Source organism: Trifolium pratense, linkage group LG4 (genome assembly GCF_020283565.1).
Source record: "Trifolium pratense cultivar HEN17-A07 linkage group LG4, ARS_RC_1.1, whole genome shotgun sequence".
Lineage (NCBI taxonomy): Eukaryota > Viridiplantae > Streptophyta > Magnoliopsida > Fabales > Fabaceae > Trifolium > Trifolium pratense.
The window spans coordinates 33,751,931-33,770,207 of NC_060062.1; the positions used below are offsets into that span (position 1 = coordinate 33,751,931).

At 36.0% G+C, this 18,277-nt stretch overlaps 1 protein-coding gene across 2 annotated transcripts; it reads right to left on the reverse strand.

Moving 5' to 3' along the window:
- Positions 1–1,156: 1,156 nt before the first annotated feature.
- On the reverse strand, positions 1,157–14,287 carry LOC123921229. 2 transcript variants are annotated; one of them, XM_045973681.1, is made up of 9 exons: positions 13,622–14,253; positions 10,389–10,574; positions 10,155–10,247; positions 9,743–9,925; positions 9,516–9,618; positions 9,259–9,441; positions 3,559–4,478; positions 2,998–3,434; positions 1,157–1,519 (listed from the first exon to the last, which is right to left on the reverse strand). In XM_045973681.1, exons 1-9 carry the CDS (start codon positions 13,868–13,870, stop codon positions 1,477–1,479), a joined length of 2,397 nt encoding a protein of 798 aa, XP_045829637.1. In that variant the 5' UTR covers positions 13,871–14,253; the 3' UTR covers positions 1,157–1,476. The 2 variants fall into 2 exon arrangements, with proteins under 2 accessions (XP_045829637.1, XP_045829636.1); XM_045973680.1 differs by lacking the exon at positions 1,157–1,519 and adding an exon at positions 2,253–2,839 and having other exon boundaries at positions 13,622–14,287.
- Between the last annotated feature and the right edge of the window lie 3,990 nt (positions 14,288–18,277).

The window sequence follows — 18,277 nt, forward strand, 5'->3', positions numbered from 1 at the left end:
ATATTGGTCACAAAGGCTCCTAGTATTAAAAAAGTAATATTAGTCATTTTTACCGCATCAGCTAAAGTCAGCACAATCTCAAAGTAATAATGGTCATAGAAGCTCCCTGATAGTTTCGATAGAGTTTTTACTAGGAGACGTGGCAAGAATAATGTAGGAGAATATTATGTTGCAGTGAATAAAGGGTGTGAGGGACAGGTAGCAAAGAGAGAACAATTGACCACTATTAATAATGCAGATGGTAGAGAGAGAAAACATAATTAACCACTATTAATACTATTGATGATGCAGATGGCAGAGAGAGAAAGGAGATCTGAGCACTATTTATGATGGACTCATCATTGGAGTAAGCCATGTTTGAATTTCAGATGCTACTATGCATGTGGAGACCCTGAGTAGCTCGAATTACTCACTTTATGTTTTCATTCATTGTTATTTTTCTTACTATTCCATTGTACTTCACAATTAGATCCCATTTGAACTCTAATTGGTTTTACAGAAATAATATTCAGTCAACTTCCCTATTTCTGCCGTTTTCTTACTAAATTGAATCCTATCACTCCCGGTATTAAAAAAGATTAGACAAAAGATCAAATTATAACAATTGGGATTGGATTCTCACAATGGAGACAGAAACTGAATCACACAATTGTGATACGGATATATTAGGAATTGACACAACTCAAAAGTATAGCTAAATTTTTTTTTAAAAAAAAAAACAGAGTTTGATTTCTTGAAAAAATCATTTTTTTTTATCAAATTTTACTTCGCGGCCAAATTACAGATTATCAAGACTCCTTTCTCTTAAGGAAGGTTAACACAAAAGAAAAGTATAACTAACTCTTTTCTTTATATAAAAAAAAAACTAACTCTTTTCTGTAAAAGAAAAAAATTATAACTAACCCTAAAATTCTTAGTAAACAAACCTTTAAATAAAATAAAAAACAAAGGTATAACTAACGTTCTTTTCGTCTAAAAACTCAATGCAAAAAGATAAGTACTCTGAATCTTGTACACAAAAAAAAAAAAGTGATTTTTTTTTATTTACAATGAGCTAGGGATCGAACTCAGGACCTATAGCGTACTATCCAAACCCCTCACCACTAGACCAATCCTAGTGGCTTAAAAAAAAAGTGATTTTAAACCAAAGCAAATAAGTTTTTTAAAAAATACATTAAATTAGTTGTGATAAAAAATGTGAAACAAGAAAACAAAAGAAAATCAACCCATCTATTTTGTCTACCTGTGACTCAAACCAGGAAAATAGGTCTACTAACAAGTCCCTGTATTTTCGTGTACAATGATTAGTGCTATATTAGTAATATATGATACAACTTCTATTAAACAATGAAGCATGTTTTTTGTTTTTCATTTTCAATCCTGCTTTCACTGAATTAGGTTCAATCAAGACTGGATCTATTACATAAAAAAGTTACACATGATGTAAACTACCATACACGTTACTCAGGGGCATGATCAAGGCAATTTTGAATAGCCATGGACTCCACCAGAGATAATGCTGTCATTAAGAAAAATAGGGAAAAAATATCACATAAAAGGAACAAAGTTACCTAATTTTCAATTTAAATGAAGAGAATTCGCATTGCTTGACAAAAGAACATTCAAGCATGGAACATTGATCAGTTTTTCACTTCAAAAATCAGTATTTCAGACACAACAACTAAAAACAAATCTCACTAATCATTATTCTGATGACAACATGAATCAAGCCATGTCATTGCTGTACTTTCGACGAATTATATTTATGATGATCATATAGACTATCTAAAGTTTTCTTTGATGATCTTCTCCCTAGTTCTCCTCTTGTAACCAATTCTTCTATATTGACTAGACTATCTAAAGCAAGATTCAATCAAACTTTCCTCAGTAAGTACTTAACCTGTACACCACCAGCATTACTTATTACCTCCTATGCCCAAAATGTTAAATCAGTCTAATGACCAAAAAAACAAACAAAACACTGTCAATATGGCAACTATGCCATATTCAATAAATTCCCCATAATTCAAAACCCCGTCGTTTATTCTATTTGGTAGGAATGTTATCAAAGTTCATCAGGCAGCATACAGGACACAGCAAGTAAACAATGTGTATCGCTGATTTCTCCGGTTGCCTCTCCTCACTGAGAAAGCATATCAAATATTGTAGAGTTTCTTCAATTCAGAGCACATCAAGCAAGGACATAAATATATAATCATGAGAGAACACCCCATTACAAGGAAAACACTAAATTGTCACAACTTAGGGTATCCATTCCAGTAAAATATCTAAATTATTTCTATTTTACACTTCAAAGCTACAAACAGATAATAAGTATAAACTCAACTTCAGGAAATCACCTGATATATACATCCCTAAATATTGAACAATAAAAAGGCATGTAAGAGAGAAAAAAAATTACCACAATATACATGCACTTTGGTACAAAATACCAATTGGAGCAAGAAACACCGAAATAAGGATAACACAACACTCAACCTAGTTTAGTCTAGTTTGTTAGCATCTATGGCTACTACCGACATTTTTCTACGTATTTGGTACTCTCATTTCTATCATTCATCAATCTCTAGAAGAAACCCAGAGTTGATGGAAGCTATCTGCATTTTGAGACGAATGCACATTGATCTTACTTCTTAATTCTTACAAAATCGCCATCCTTTGGTAGAACCAGCTGAAAGGTAGGCAAGTCATAATATTTTCCATGTATTGACCATTATTGTTAGTGCAATTACATATTTCACCATCCTTCACTGGCACTCAGGTGGAAAGCGGAGGAAAGTCATCTTCATCCTTCAAATGATAACCTTGCACTTCAATCCTGAATCTCAAACCATAGACACCCCCTTAAAGCAAAGGAAAACTAGGAGTACAAACTGTAATCGTAGTGATTTAAGCTCTAAAGAAAGTTTCCAGTGATTTAACATCATAAGGAATCTCTGCAACAATGATTAAGCATCAAAGGAAAAAATATTTTACCTTTTGGGATCCGCTACAGACAATGAATCAGACCTCTCCTCTGTCACTATCCCCGTGTTAGGCACAGATGCCCTAGAAGTAGAAATGCCAGTGTCTGGGTGATTGCTCACTTCAGGTCTTGGGGATCCACGAAGCTGAGGGCTCACAGAGCCAGACTCATGTTTGTCAGATGAGTGAGGAAAACCATTAGCATGGCGTGCTCCCCATGTGGAAGGTTGAGAGAAATAGGCTTCTGAAGATCTGGCTCTACCATTGCTAAGAGCATGATATCCTTCTACAGCAGGTTCAAAACTTCCTTCCACAGGCAAATTTAACTCTTGTGAAGCTAGGGCAAACCCATTGTTATGAGGGTATCTCTGTAAATGCCCATGGGCACCCGGTGCTTGACCCCTTCCCCTACCTGGCATTGGCCTATTATCCCTGAATGGGCGAGAATTCTGCAAAATTATAAGATTAACCGTTAAGTGATGACTGCATTATTGAAAAAGTCATATATCAAATATTTTAGAAATATATATATACATATATATATGCGTTTAATTTGAATAACAATATAGATACCATATTAGGGAAGTATGCGCCTGTTCCTCGTGGCTTTCTCTTTTCTTCTGCACCGAAAGAGGTCATTGGTAGAGTAGGATGGTTTACGAGGTAAAGTTGTCCCACAACACAATTTGAGTTTGTCTGAGGATGAATGCCATGGTTCATCTGTAGACATTGACGAACAGTTTCCCAGGGGTTCCGATTATGAAACTTGGGAGACCTAGGAGGACTAGGGACCACAACAGGAGAGACAGGATAACCATTGCACATCTGGCCATATTGTAGGTTTGCAATGTGACTGTCATAATCCCCAGCAAGGTCTAACAATGATTTCGAAGCTTCATGTCCCCCAGGAACACTAGGATTGTATCTATCACTATGAAACAAATCATTTTCAACTGTTGAACCATTAGATGCCATATTCTTTTCAACAGTATGTGATCTGACAGAATTGCTTACCATACCATGCTTCTCTTTCTCATCATCAAAAACAGAATTTACATCTGTGTCGCTACAAGTAATATGTTCAGCTTTCCCATTTGAACAATATGGCAAACCATTAGTGCTTGCAATACCCAAGACTTCGGATGTTGCAACATTTTTAGAATCTTCACCAAGTTTGTAAGTTGCTACTGAATTTCCATCCCCAGAGGATTCAAATGATGGCCCTGACATAGAAGAGACATCTTTTACTACATATCTTTCTCTTTCATTTCTAATTTCATAATTATGTTGATTTCCAGTCATCATATCCTTGGATCCACTAGATAAACACAAAAATGAATTGTCCTCATTCCCTTGGTTGCTTCCATGCCTATCCAAAGTGTTTGCAAAGAACCTATTAAGCTCATCCGCTATTCTATCTTCCGATAACATAAGAATCCAGCCAAGTTTACGGGCACCATACTTAAATGCACTACGTATTCGATAGAAATTACCTGAAAGAAATAAATGAATACCACCATTGTAATATGACATTAGACAACATGAATGAATCATTAGACAAAACCAAGGCACTTATAACTAATTCTTTTATGTCGTCTGGTCCATGGATAGTGTACACAAAAACAAATAAATTACGCAAAACAGCAGCACTGCTACAGTGGTAATGTATGTAAAGGCAGTAGACAAATGCTACTAGTTATAGTAAGAAAATACACTATTGTGAGTGTAATCATGTAGGGAAGGAAAGGAGAGAAATTAACCGATCCACAGCAGCATTTTTACAGATAAATAAAAGGTGGTTTAGTTATTATGCTCTTGATCTAAGCATAGCTTAGCAAATAGTTAAGGACATTATAAATTTAAAACAAACCAACAAAAAAAAATTTCACCCATAACTGTTCTTAGTCCTACAGTTCATAGAAAACAAAAACAAACAAATTAACGAGAAGTAGAAATACAAGCACATACGAAATACGCAGTGCAATGTAGGCTCATCAAGATGAAGAATGACAACTTTAAGCTTCTTTGCTTTTATCAATTTCTAAGACAATTTCAAGTAATATCTTGAATGTACTGAACTTTACCAACCACCATTTCCTTTTAGGAGAGGCTGGTGAGAGGGTTTAGAATTATTGTCTATAGTTGCAATTTTATGGGGGAATATACAAGCTAAAAACATACATTCTAGGAAGCCATTCCTGGTTAGTATGAGGCCTCTGTCCATAATACGGTGCTGGGGGGGCATTTAGATAGCCTTTGGCTCTGTTTGGGAAGGCCAATAAGCTAGCTTATAACTTATAGCTTTTAGCTTATAAGCTAAAAGCTCTGTTTGGTAACAGTTTTTAGAAAAGAGCTTATAGCTTATTTTTCAAACGCTATTTCAAGTAGCTTATGAGCTTATAGCTTATAGATTATCATGTTTCTTCCAATTTTACCCCTATCATCTTACTTGAATAAATTTTTTTTTTGAAACGACTTACTTGAATAAAATTAAATATTAATTAAACATATCTTTTTTATGTCATTTCATACTTATAAGCTAGTTCAACAGCTAATTTTATCAAACACTACAAATTCAATCAGCTAGCTTATTCGCTATAAGCTAAAAGCTAGCTTATAAGTTATTCGCTATAAGCTAGCTTATCAGCTATCCGCTATTTTTTACCAAACAGAGCCTTTCTTACCAAAAATGAGTGGTCAACAATCATAAAGTCAAATACCAAAAATGACTGGGCCACAAATGGGATAGAAATTTAGTATCGAGAGCTGAAGGAGTATGCTATGCCCTAAAGAAGTAACCACAGATCAAAAATATATAGATATTTCAAAGGATAGGTGGTCCACAACATGGTATCCAATTCTCCATGATCAACCAGTCGATATTCTGATTATTGCCGCTCAAATTCTTCTGAAAGAAAAATTAGATTTGTGCACAAGTAGGCCTCCACATTGCCCATGCTTCAGGCCAAAAGGGCTTGATACATGAGACGGTGTGTTATATATAAAATCACTAGTATGTCGTCATCAAACAACTTAAGATATTGGGATAGTTGATTAAAAACACTTGCCTGTTTGGATAAATAACTTGAGTGCTTATTGAAGTAGAGATTATCCGGCCTCTCCCAAAACTCCCTCCTTCTCTGTTTCTTTTTCTCCCATCCTTTGTGTCCTTTCCTCCCTCGCTCTCTATCAATCATTCACCGCAATACAAGTGTGGTTTCCTCACCCTCTCAGGGTGCTGACCCGGTCTCTCCTAAAAATTATTCTGCAACAAGCTCTTCTATTTTTGTTCCTTCCTCCGAACCATCTGCCCCTGCTTCATCCCACTCCAGTGGTTCCCCCTTTCCCAACCAATACCCATCCTATGCAAACCTCTTCCAAATATGACAATTGTTCCAGCACAACTTTCTCCCTCAGTCTTCCTTACCCATTCTGAACCTCGTTAAGTAAAAAAAGCCATGCATGATACAGAACAAACATGCATGATACCAATTCCATTGCCACACCAATGGCCATTCAAATTTAACCTAAACTGGACCTACTTCTTTTTGAGATGTCACTCTATATTACCCAGTTGTGGATGCCCTTCAGTATGCTACTATTACAAGGCTATAACTTGGTTACTCTATCAACAAGGTCTCCCAGTTCATGGCTCATCCCTTGAAAATTCACTGGCAGTCAAAGTCAAACGCTTCATCCGCTATTTAGCTGGCACTCAGAATTTAGGTATGCATTTCTTCCCTTCCTCAACACAACAACCTCTCTCCCTGCACGGGTTACCAGTGGGCAATTCAGCTCGTGCACTTTACTCGCCTGACACAGCAGAGGTTATCTGCCAGATGGCGATAACTCTTGTCTCCAAAATCGATAGATGACTTCCACTTGACCTTTCAGTTCGGACCTTCAGCTAACCATTGACTAGACAACTGAACCAGCTGGTTCAGATCATCCAGTTACATCCCAACAAGTTGGCACTTCCTCTTCAGGCAACCAGAGTCAAGACACATAGGTGTCAGACTTGCCTCAAATTATCTGAGTTAGTTTGGGAAGTGTATGTTAACTCCAATATGAGAGTAGGATAAGCTCATATGAATCATTGCAATCTGAACTTCTCAGTTCAGTTTTCATTTTCATGAATATAGGAAGAATTGATTTTACAATTCTCTCTACTTTCGCCTATTGCTATTATTCCCTTTTGAAAATGATTGTGTAGCAGATATAGAGAGTATTATTTATACTATTTAGGAGTTGCAAGACCAATGCTTGCTATTGTGGCTCCGATCTTACCACTTTGTTTTCAACCTTAAGTTCATAGGTTGCCATTATTTGAGGCCATTGTGAGGTGTGCATCAAGGCAAAGGCATGTCAGATGCAAAATGAATTCAAGACCACTACGAAAGGTGATCGTTCTGTTCAAGAGTTTATGAAACATATCAAGACTATTGTTGACTAACTCCTAAAATATATTGATTTATCAGTCCAATTCAAAAGCAATAAGACATGCAAGGATTACTAGTTCAATTTCTATATACTAACAATAGTAAGTTTGAGTGGTTTGGTATTGAGGATACCAAGTCTCTTTGAACCAAGGCTTAAAAACCAGACCAGATGGTTCAACTCGTTGGACCTTGAACCAGCCTGAGATCCAGTCCAAAACAACCACAAAACCAAAATTGTAAAAAAACGGCAGTAAACCGTTGAAACCGGCCTTAAACCGGAAAAATCGGTGAAAACCGACAGTTAATCAGTTTGAACTTTGAAGTGGATCTTTCAGAAACCAAGGTTGAGATCCAGTCCAAACCAAGCACAAAACCAACATTGCAAAAAACAGGGAGTAAACCATTGGAACCAAGGTTTGAACTTTGAAGTGAAAGCTCGGTGAAAACCGACAGTTAATCAGTTTGAACTTTGAAGTGGTTCTTTCAGAAACCAAGGTTGAGATCCAGTCCAAACCAAGCACAAAACAAACATTGCAAGAAACTGGGAGAACCAGAAGAATCGGTGAAAACCAATGGTTCATCAGTTGGAAAGCTATTCTTTCAGAAACCAAGGCTTTTAACAAATAAATTTCCAAGGATGCACTCTTCCACGGGTCCAAGTTTCCCTCTGTGAGATAAACCATCTATGTCCTTAGTTTACCTCCCCTGCCCCCCTTTCCCTCTTGGTCTTCTCCTCTCTCTCTCTCTATTTGCACAACCCATGTCCATTTTGTTTATATTATTCGGCCTCATCCTTCTTTGACTCTCCATCTTCAACTGCATCCAGCACCATAAATCCTGATAGTTCTTCCTCTATTTTCTCTCCTCCTCCTCCTCAAAATGTGCATCCCATGCAAACCAGATCAAAATCTGGTAGTCTCCAGCCTCAGTTACTGCCCATACCTCCTACTAGTACTAACAGGATTTGGACGTAAATGTTTAGTGCCACTTCAAACAGGCACATCAACATTTGGATGTAAGTGGGTCTTCCGCATCATATTTAAATCCCGCTGGTACATTTGATAAGTATAAAGCCGGGCTAAAGGATTACAACAGCAGCATGGTTGTGGTTTTTCAGACAATTAAGCCTGTCCGAGTTTAGATTGTGTCCACCATTGCCCTCTTTTATATGTGACCTCTCCAACAAATTGATGTAAACAATGTTTTCCAAAATGGGATTTTGGAAAAGGATGTCTACATAACTCATTCCCCTGGGTTTCAATCAGCAGATGAGGCATAAAACCATTTATGGGCTCATGCAGGCCCTAAAAGCCTGGCAGAACAGGCTTATGACCTTGGTCAATTTTGGGTTTGTCCAAAGTAAGCGCCATCCCTCTCTTCTCATTCTTCATTAGAATGGTTGCTGTCTCAACATTCTGAATTATGTACATAACATCATTGTCATAGGCAATTCCTCTCAGGATATTATTCGAAGCAATGTAATAAAAACCGGACCAGTCGGACCATGAATGGGCATGTATCCAGTCTAGAACAAACCCTGTAACTTCTCTGTTGAAAAATCACTTAATTAGGGAGTTAGTTAGACCCAATTAGGCATGTTTCCTTTAAAAATAAATAGGGGTGAGATGGAGTTGGGCAATTGGTGAAACTATAATTGGGAGAGTTTGGCTTTCTCAAATATCTAGGAATTTATACGTTCTTAATGTTCATTCAATAATAATACATCTTTTCATTCCAATCTGATCCAGTTCCTATCACATATTACAACATAGCCACAAAACATTAAAACTACAATTCAACAGTCTCATAGACTAAAAGGAAAAACACTTCATACCTTTATTGACACTACGGCCAAGGTTGTTGTTTTCCTTTAATGGATCAATGATGTTCAGATGTTTATGGGGAAATGCACGCAAATTTAGATCAATCCCCCTTGGAGGTACCGAGAATGATTCCACACAGCTTCTGATGAATTCATCAGTCAGCAGAGTATTTCCCCCATTTTCCAGTGCATCAGCTTCACGCAACAACAAAGAATCAAAAAACAACCGAGATAAAGCTACTTGATGATACCAAGAATACTTTACATACCTACTACATCAGGAGGAGAAGATTTGCCAACTGGTCCCTTCAAACTTACACAATAATTGTCCCAATCAAATTTGCTGAAATAGTCCAAAAATCTGTAGAGAACCTGGAAAAGGGCAGAGTGCATAAAATGCTTATTGAAAGGATGCATCACCAGTATATGATGCAGATTTCTTTTCTTTCTTTTTCCTTAAAATGTATGATCCAAGTAGATTAAATGCAGAACTTACTGCTAGAGGACCATCTAAGGACATATGAAATCGATGGAAAATATACAGAACCAGTGTTTCTAAAGCATATGTAGAGATCAGCCCATGGTGGGCACCAAGAATACGACTCTCATAGTAGCACCATGCTTTTATCAGGATAATACTACGTTTGAAGATATGATCCTTGGCTACAAGGCGGTCAACCTACAACATATAAATTCAGAATACAGTTAACAGCAGATACAATAGAAACCGTATAATACAACATAAAAGGAAATGCAAAACACTTGTTTCAAGAGAATCATATAAAATAAAGAATATATTAAAAGACAAATCATCCTTTGGAAGTGTTAAGTAAAGATAGAGCAAAGTGCTTTTAAAACAGTTTGTTACAAAAAGTTATCAGCGGTCTTAAGAGGCCATTCAATAATACCTTCTCAAGAAAACATAATGTACTAAGTCCTCCTAACTGATTGAAAGAGATGTCTACAACAATATTCTGTACAAGACATTTTACAAGCTTAACCTGCCGAAAAAGAACAGCCAATATAATCAATGATAAAATCAAATAAGAGAAGTGCTATTGCAAATAACCCACCAAAAACACACATTTAGAACTTTCAGTAAAAAGAAGAGAAGTGCTATCAAGGAAGAGAATAAAAAGAACCTCTGCATCAATGAAACGAACATCCTTTACTTCATATTCAGCAGCTTCATTATTTTCCTCTCCCCGAAGAACAGCATGAACATCAGATACTAAGCCATCCTCGATGTTTTGACAACTAAGTGCAGTTAGATCAATATCTCCATCCGGAAGATATGTTTTTAATGGAACTGACCCATATGGAAAAACCTGAAATGTAGAAAAGGAAAAATTGGGTATGTTATATCACCTTAGAAACAATCCTAACATCAGTACCTACCTACAGTCATGAAAATTTATTCATCAAATTTAAATATCAATCAGCAGCACTAAATTGAATAAGCACTTTAGAAGAAATAAAGACACAACGGATTGTTTTTGTGGCATAAACAGTCTACCTCAATTTATATGGCCAAATATAGACATTTAATTCAAAAGGATTAATATAGAAACAAGAAACCACAACCCACAACAGAAAAGCCAGAGTACTCAAAGGCAGACACCACAAGGCACTAGGGTCAGCAATTCGGTACTTATTAAAGACTATGATGATTCCCTTTGGTGAAGTGCATGCCAATGTCGTGTGAGGCATGCTTTTAGCAATTTATTGATAACTATAAAATAACCCAAAAACCTCAGCCATCTATCTAGCTAAATAATACGATGCTCATGGGGGTAGAAAATTCTGAACAACAAAACTCAGATCAAATCAAATCTACTCAAATTCATCCAATTTTGAATGAACTTTATTTTGTGAACAACTAAAATAATTTTCAGAATCAAAGTCAATTGCTATAATATAACTTTCTGAAACAAATATTTTCAATAAAAATAACTTCCAAAGATCAATCTTATTTTATGGATCAAAACAATTCATAAAATAAAAAGGAGCACAGACAAGTAAACAAACAGTGGCTCTCAGTGATGCTTTTTCAAGTTGTCTCTGATTCCTAAATTAGTTTGTGAGAGACAATGAACCTAAAAGTCCTGATATAGCCCACAATTACAGCTCTTCATGCTGTAACCTTAAAGAGCATTAGGATCATTAAGGAAGCTATCAACAAACCTGATTACCTTAGAGGGGAAACATGACATTACAACAGAATACACAGATAACCTTGTTTGCAAAATTCCACTTGCTTCCTTTTCTGTCACTTTCAAGGGGGATTTGTATAAGGTCCACTCACGGAAGTATGTGTGATTCCTCAAACAAAGGATGTTGGGGGTAGAAAAGCAGTGCATAAAATAAAGGATACTGGATTTATTTCACAAACAAGAAAGTTGTCAATGTAGTATGTCCAGACCACATGCGGAAATTTAATGCAAAATAATATCTCTAGTCAATGTGTGATCTCAACACACTCCCCCGTACATACGAATAAGCATCTACGGCGTCGACAAATACGTCTGTCCCAAGTTAAACACCGAATGAAACATCTAAAACATGGCAGATACAGGTGGCCCAGTAACAAATCTATAATAGGCTTTGATACCTTCTTAGAATTTAAACTTAAATCTAAACTCAACCCCAAAAGTTGCGACAAAGAGTCAAGGGTAGCTCAAGCATTATAAGGACTATTTGGGTCATATATTGAGTTGATGTGGGATCTCAATAATACCCAACCTAATTTGTCGAACATTTCATTGATTATTGATTTCACAAGAAAATATTTAAAGACCAATTAATATAAGTACAAGCTGATAAAATGATTGACATCTCACCAACCCTGGAAAACAAGGGAGGCTTCTAACAAAAAAAGAGTGGACCATTATTCACAATCATGGTTACCAAGTTCACAATATTTTTCAGTTTGTGGCACGGATACTTAAAATAGTATCTGACAAAAAACTATTAAACTACATATTGTGAAATATAAAATATCATGAATAAAAATGAAGTGATTGGACATCAGTTTAATCTTTTCATAATATAATGTGAAACAAAAAAAAAAAAAAAAAAAAAAAAACATGGAAAGGTAATGGAAAAAACTTTGCATTTAATTCAATCAAATTCCACTTTAATTTACCTAAACAAAAAGACTTGTCTAGAGATAATATTTCTTTCACAAAGCATTTGGCAACGGCTTTTGCCATTTTTTTCGTTTTCCACAAGGGGTTAAAACTTAAAACTAACAGAGAAACCTTTAATCACTGCTTTCTCGCTCCCATGTAAAGAGGGAACACTTCATCTTCTGTTACCTTCCAAATTCTCAAAGACTCTCACTTCAAACTCAAGCTTTCTCCACAGGGAATTAACAACACTAATAGAGCAACCCTTTAATCACCGCTTTCTCCATTCAAGCTTGCTCCAAACATTTGGCAACGGCTTTTGAAATTTTGTCGTTTTACACAAGGGGTTAACACTATAATAACACCCTTTGATCACTTCTTCCTCTCTCCCACTTAAAGAGAAATACTTCATCTTTCGTTACCTTCCCAACTATGAAAAACTCTCGGCTTCAAAATCTAGCTTTCTCCATTCATTTCATCAGGCTCCTATCGTCTGCCCATCCAACATTCATGTTCACATATCTAATTCCAACCAAAATAAAATCATGATCAACATCTCTACCTGGCTTCCATCTTCACCACCAGTTCATCTCTTCTAAACATTACATGGAGAATTAACAGGAATTGGTTTGCAAAAGTACCACAAACAGTTTAAAAGCGAATTATGTTTCACACCTCACAACTCTTACATATACTAATAATCTAATAAGTTTAATATACTCAATTGTTTGAGTGAAGGTTTAGGATTATACTACGTCAACCCTAGACAGATTCCGAAAACAAGATTCCCTCATCGAATCAATTATTCATTCAAATTCACCATATCTCCAACAGTTCAGCGGTGATTTCCTCAGCCATACAAATCACGTGACCAACAATACCCTACTTTTTCGCATATTCAGCTGACTTAATCTTCATTATCGAGCTATAAGACATTATTATTCTTCAAGCTCAAAAGCAAACCATAGAAACAACACGCAACACATACATTCCGAATGACGAAGTTGATCACTAAAAAACGTAATAAAACACTATCACAACAACACACGCAACTCCAAATTCATACCAAAATCTTCATAATCAATCAACCATCACCAAATTTACAACACAAAAAAAAAAGAGCTAGCATCATCGAAAAGCTTAATCATATAAAATCAATTCAAAAATATCAAACAAAGCAGCAACAACAAAAAAAAAAACAGAAACCAAAGGAATTAACCTAAAAATCGAAGAATGAGCAAAATCACCTCGCAACGAGCACCAAAACGAATCAGTCTCTGAACATAATCAACAACCTCTCTCCTCCTTCTATCGGCGGCGAGAGTAGGTTGAATCCGGCGGAGAATCTCGGCGGTAGTTTCCTCAGCCGCCGACCAAGCCTCCTCCATAACAACCGACGGATCAGGATTCAATACAGGAAGCGGCGGCGAAGGCGGTGAGGAGGAGTAAGGGCGATCCTCCCCGAAAACGACACCGTTTAGATGAAGATCGCCCATGATGATAACGACGCGTATCAGCAAAGGAGAAAAATGGTTTAATGGGGACCACACCCCGGAATCGGAGCCCGGGGTAAAAAAGGAAGAAAAAAAAATATTACGAAAAGAGAGAGGGTTCGGTGAAGGTGGAAAGTGGTGGCGCGTGAATGGGAAATGCGAAAAAGATGAAAGGGAAACGAAGCAAGTTTTGTTTTTGTCTTTTTGAAGACGGTGGTGGTAAAAGGGTAAAAAGAGAAAGATGAGGGGGGAAAGTGAAAATAAAATAAATAAAATGAGAGAGAATGAAAGAGAGAAGAAGGTGGCGGATTATGTAAGAGGAAAATGGAAAATGAAAATTAGGGCTATTTCTTCTAAGTACTTGCCCAGTCAAATACAAACGGTGGCACCTGTTTCTAATATTTTTCTTTTTCTTTTTAATTATTATTCGGTCTCAGAGTTCGTTGAAAAATAAATAAAATCTAATTAAAATTATTATTTTTTATAAATTAAGAATATCTATACATTCGAGAGCGAGTAGACATCGAACTATATTGTCACACCTAACTCATAATAATATATTAGAAACAGAAGGAAAAAATATATATGTACATGAGGGGGACTAAGCCCAGGGCCGGCCCTGTGGGTGTGCAAAGTGAGCCACCGCACAGGGCCTCAAACATTTAGGGTGTCTAATTGTTTATATCGGTCTATTAAAAAATTTATATATGTAAAAAAAAATTAATGACTTTGTTACTACTAAAAATATTTTATAACTCAAAAATTAAAATATTTAATAAATACACTCTTAATTTTATAAATAACTTGCGGTTGATTGTAAAAAAAGAAGCAACATTACAGGAAAGTTTTTTTTCCCCAAGAAAATGTAAAGTTGATAATGATATTAGATTGAAGATGTATTTTAATGTCATTGATTAAAATATGTCGCTTTTAGATGTTATTTACTATGATGACTATTTTTTATATTATTTACAATTTAAATAGAGAATGACTTTAAAAAAAATTATATTTTTATTAAAGATCTATTTTAAATTTTCAAACAGGACCTCCAAATACTCGGGACCGGCCCTGAGCCTTACCCCCAAAACAAGAAAGAAGCCTAATAATATGATAAACTAAGCTAAACGATAACAAGAAAGCCTGAGTTTATCGCAAAGAAATTCATCTCTAATAAGATTAGGCAAAGAGTCCCACCAGAAAGTATTCGTTAACGAATGACCATAATTAACTATTTTATTTGCATGAAAGTTACCTTCACGATAAATATGTGAGCTTACTACGATTAATAATTTAAGCTTGTTCACTGAGTAGAGCTCTTGTTTATGATTTTGAAATTATAAAAGTAGCAATTATATTAAAATGATTTGGTCAAATTATAATAAATTATTATATCCATGGTTTTAGTTTTATAATTTTCAAGATGACTAATTCGAACATTTTCACGCGGAATTTTATTGATACGGTAATTGATAGGTGAAGTGATAGTTAATATGACAACTTGGTTGATGATATAATTTGTCTAAATGAATTGTTACTTGACATGTAATTTTTATTTCATCAAAATATACATTATAATTTATAACAGAAAAGCAATGTAATTTTCTTTTCATTTAATAGTTTATTTAAATGTTATTAATCCATTTCTCATATAAAAACTAACCTCTAATGTAGAGGTAGAAAATTTAATAAAACAAGTTACTCAAGTGTGCCTTTTTTTTTATAAGCAAAATAATATTATTAAAAAGAGTACAAGGGATACTTTAACCCATATACAAAATGAGAGGTCCGAACCCAGCATCATAGCAAGAGAAACTACCCACCTTCTATGAAGGGTTGCAGAGTTCCGACAAATCATGTGCTCGAAAATCGGACAAAAACAAACAGTGCAAACAAGCTACATGATTACAACTAAAATATAAAAAATAAAAAAATAATAAAAAAAAAATAAAAAATAAAAAAAACACTATTTTGACAGTGCTATAACCTGCTAACAATCAAATGCACCCAAATTAACTTCATGCCACCAGTACCAAATCAACCAAGTGAAAACATCATCCTCCAAGCCAAAGCAAGTACACGATGACAATCCCACTAGAGCAATAAAATAGTACCTGCACACAACTCTAACAAAGTGATACACAGACCCAAGCACATCATGCACAACAAAGACTTGATCATCCAATCTTCAAAACCTTACAAACCCTCATATACTTTGAAGACAATAAAGGCGATTAATACACCAATTATAAAACATATGATCCGCCTTGCGACCTGCTCTACCACTAAAATGAAATGAATTTAATGGAATCAACCAATGTCGAGTAGTCCGCCATCTCTCCTCTAAACAAGATATTCCTCTTGCGCTATATACACCAAGTAGTGGTCAACCAAATCAAATGTCTAACTTTCATCCCCTTCTTCACTTTGACTAAAGATCCAAAACTCAGAAAATGTTTCCAACCCCCTTCCCGGTGGCTGTAATCAAAGCCCAGCCACAAAAAAACATGCTTCCAAACTTCTTAGATTTTATAACAACTAAAAAATACTCCCTCCGTCCCAAAATATAAGACTTTTTGACCACTACACGTATGTCAATACATAATTTCGATTACGAATATCCTTAATTCTTTATTAGTAAAAATTATAGAAATTTGATATTTTAAAAATACTCATCGAAATAAATCAAACAAGATCTTATATGATAATATTTACATTTATATACTGTTAGAAAAATACGGTCAAAACAAGACATATGAATAGTGCATTTAGTCAAACAAGGTCTTATAAAATGGGACGGAGGGAGTACATGGTTGCAATCTTTCACATCTTGAAAACAGAAAACACAAGGTAAATCATGAGGATTGGATAAAATACCTTTAGATGCTAAAGCGGCGCGAGTAGGGATCCTCTCAAGAAGCAAACGCCAACCAAAGACTCCCACTTTTGATGGAACACCATTCTTCCACAATTTGTGCAAAGCATGAAGTAAATCTGATTCTAAACTAAGTGAATCCAACCACGGTTGCAAAAAATATAGACAGATTTGACACTAAAAAGGCCTGAATCATTCAACGCCCAACGTCATCTATCTTCCCTATCCACGTGCCGATCCAAACCAGTCAAGAGCTGCTCCAAATCAGCCATCTCAGCAGCTTCCTCTTGCGATAAAGTGTCTACCCAGTCTGAGTTCCAATGCAACACTGAAGTGCCGGCATGAATTAAGTCTGAAACCATGCAGTCTTTATGAAGATCCTTATCATATAAGTGAGGAAATAAATCCCTTAAAGGAGCAGCACCAAACCATTTCTCTTTCCAAAAGCATATAGAGTCACCATTACCCAATATGCTACTAAGATTTAAAGGAAACCAACAATCACCATCCTTCCCACCGACTCCCACCACGTCTCTCCACCACAGCGAGTCCTTAGTGTTGGTTGCTACCGCTTCCCAACTTAGAAATTTAGAGGACAGCGGCCCATACCTGTAACAAAGCAGATCATACCAGAAAGCATCATTCTCATTTAAGCATCGCCATTTTCATTTACACAACAATGTCGTGTTTAACAACTCCAAATCTTTAACACCTAAGTCACCCTTGTCCTTAGGTAAACGTACTTGTTCCCACTTAATCCAACAAAGTTTTTTATCTTCCAAGCCTCCCCCCAAAGAAAGTTCCTTTGGATCCTCACCAATTTATTAATAATACAACGAGGAGCCTTATAAAAAGGGAAAAAATATAACGGAAGGCTCGATAACACAGAGTTAATTAAAGTGACTCTACCTCCAATCGAGAGATTACGACCACTCCAGCTAGATAGTCTCTTTGTCATTGACTCTACAATCGGTTGCCAAGATTCTTGTCTCCTCGGGTTTGCACCTACCGGAATACCCAAAAATTTGAAAGGAATGGAATCAAAACTACAAGATAGGAAGCTTGCAACCGCAGCGATAAAGTTGTCATCCACGTTAATACCGTACATCTTGCTTTTAATAAAATTGATCTTCAAGCCCGATACTAACTCAAAGCCTCTCAAGATATATAGTTTTGATATTCCTAACTTTATCCCATGAAGCTTCTTCCCAATAAAACAATGTCATCTGCAAATTGTAAAATCTGAAAACGAATTGAATTGTCCACTTTGAAACCAGCAAACTTTCCAATATCTACCGCTTTATTAACCATTCCCGATAAGCCTTCAGTCGCAATCAGAATCAAAAAAGGAGACAGCGGATCCCCTTGTCGTAATCCTTTTCCCACATTAAAATCCTCCGTCGGTCTGCCATTTACCAAAACCGACATTGAACTGTTAAAAATGCACGCCCTCATCCAACACATCCATTTCCCTGCGAACCCCATTTTTCATCATCATAAGTTACTCAAGTGTGAGTCTCTTCATGTTCGCGATCCAT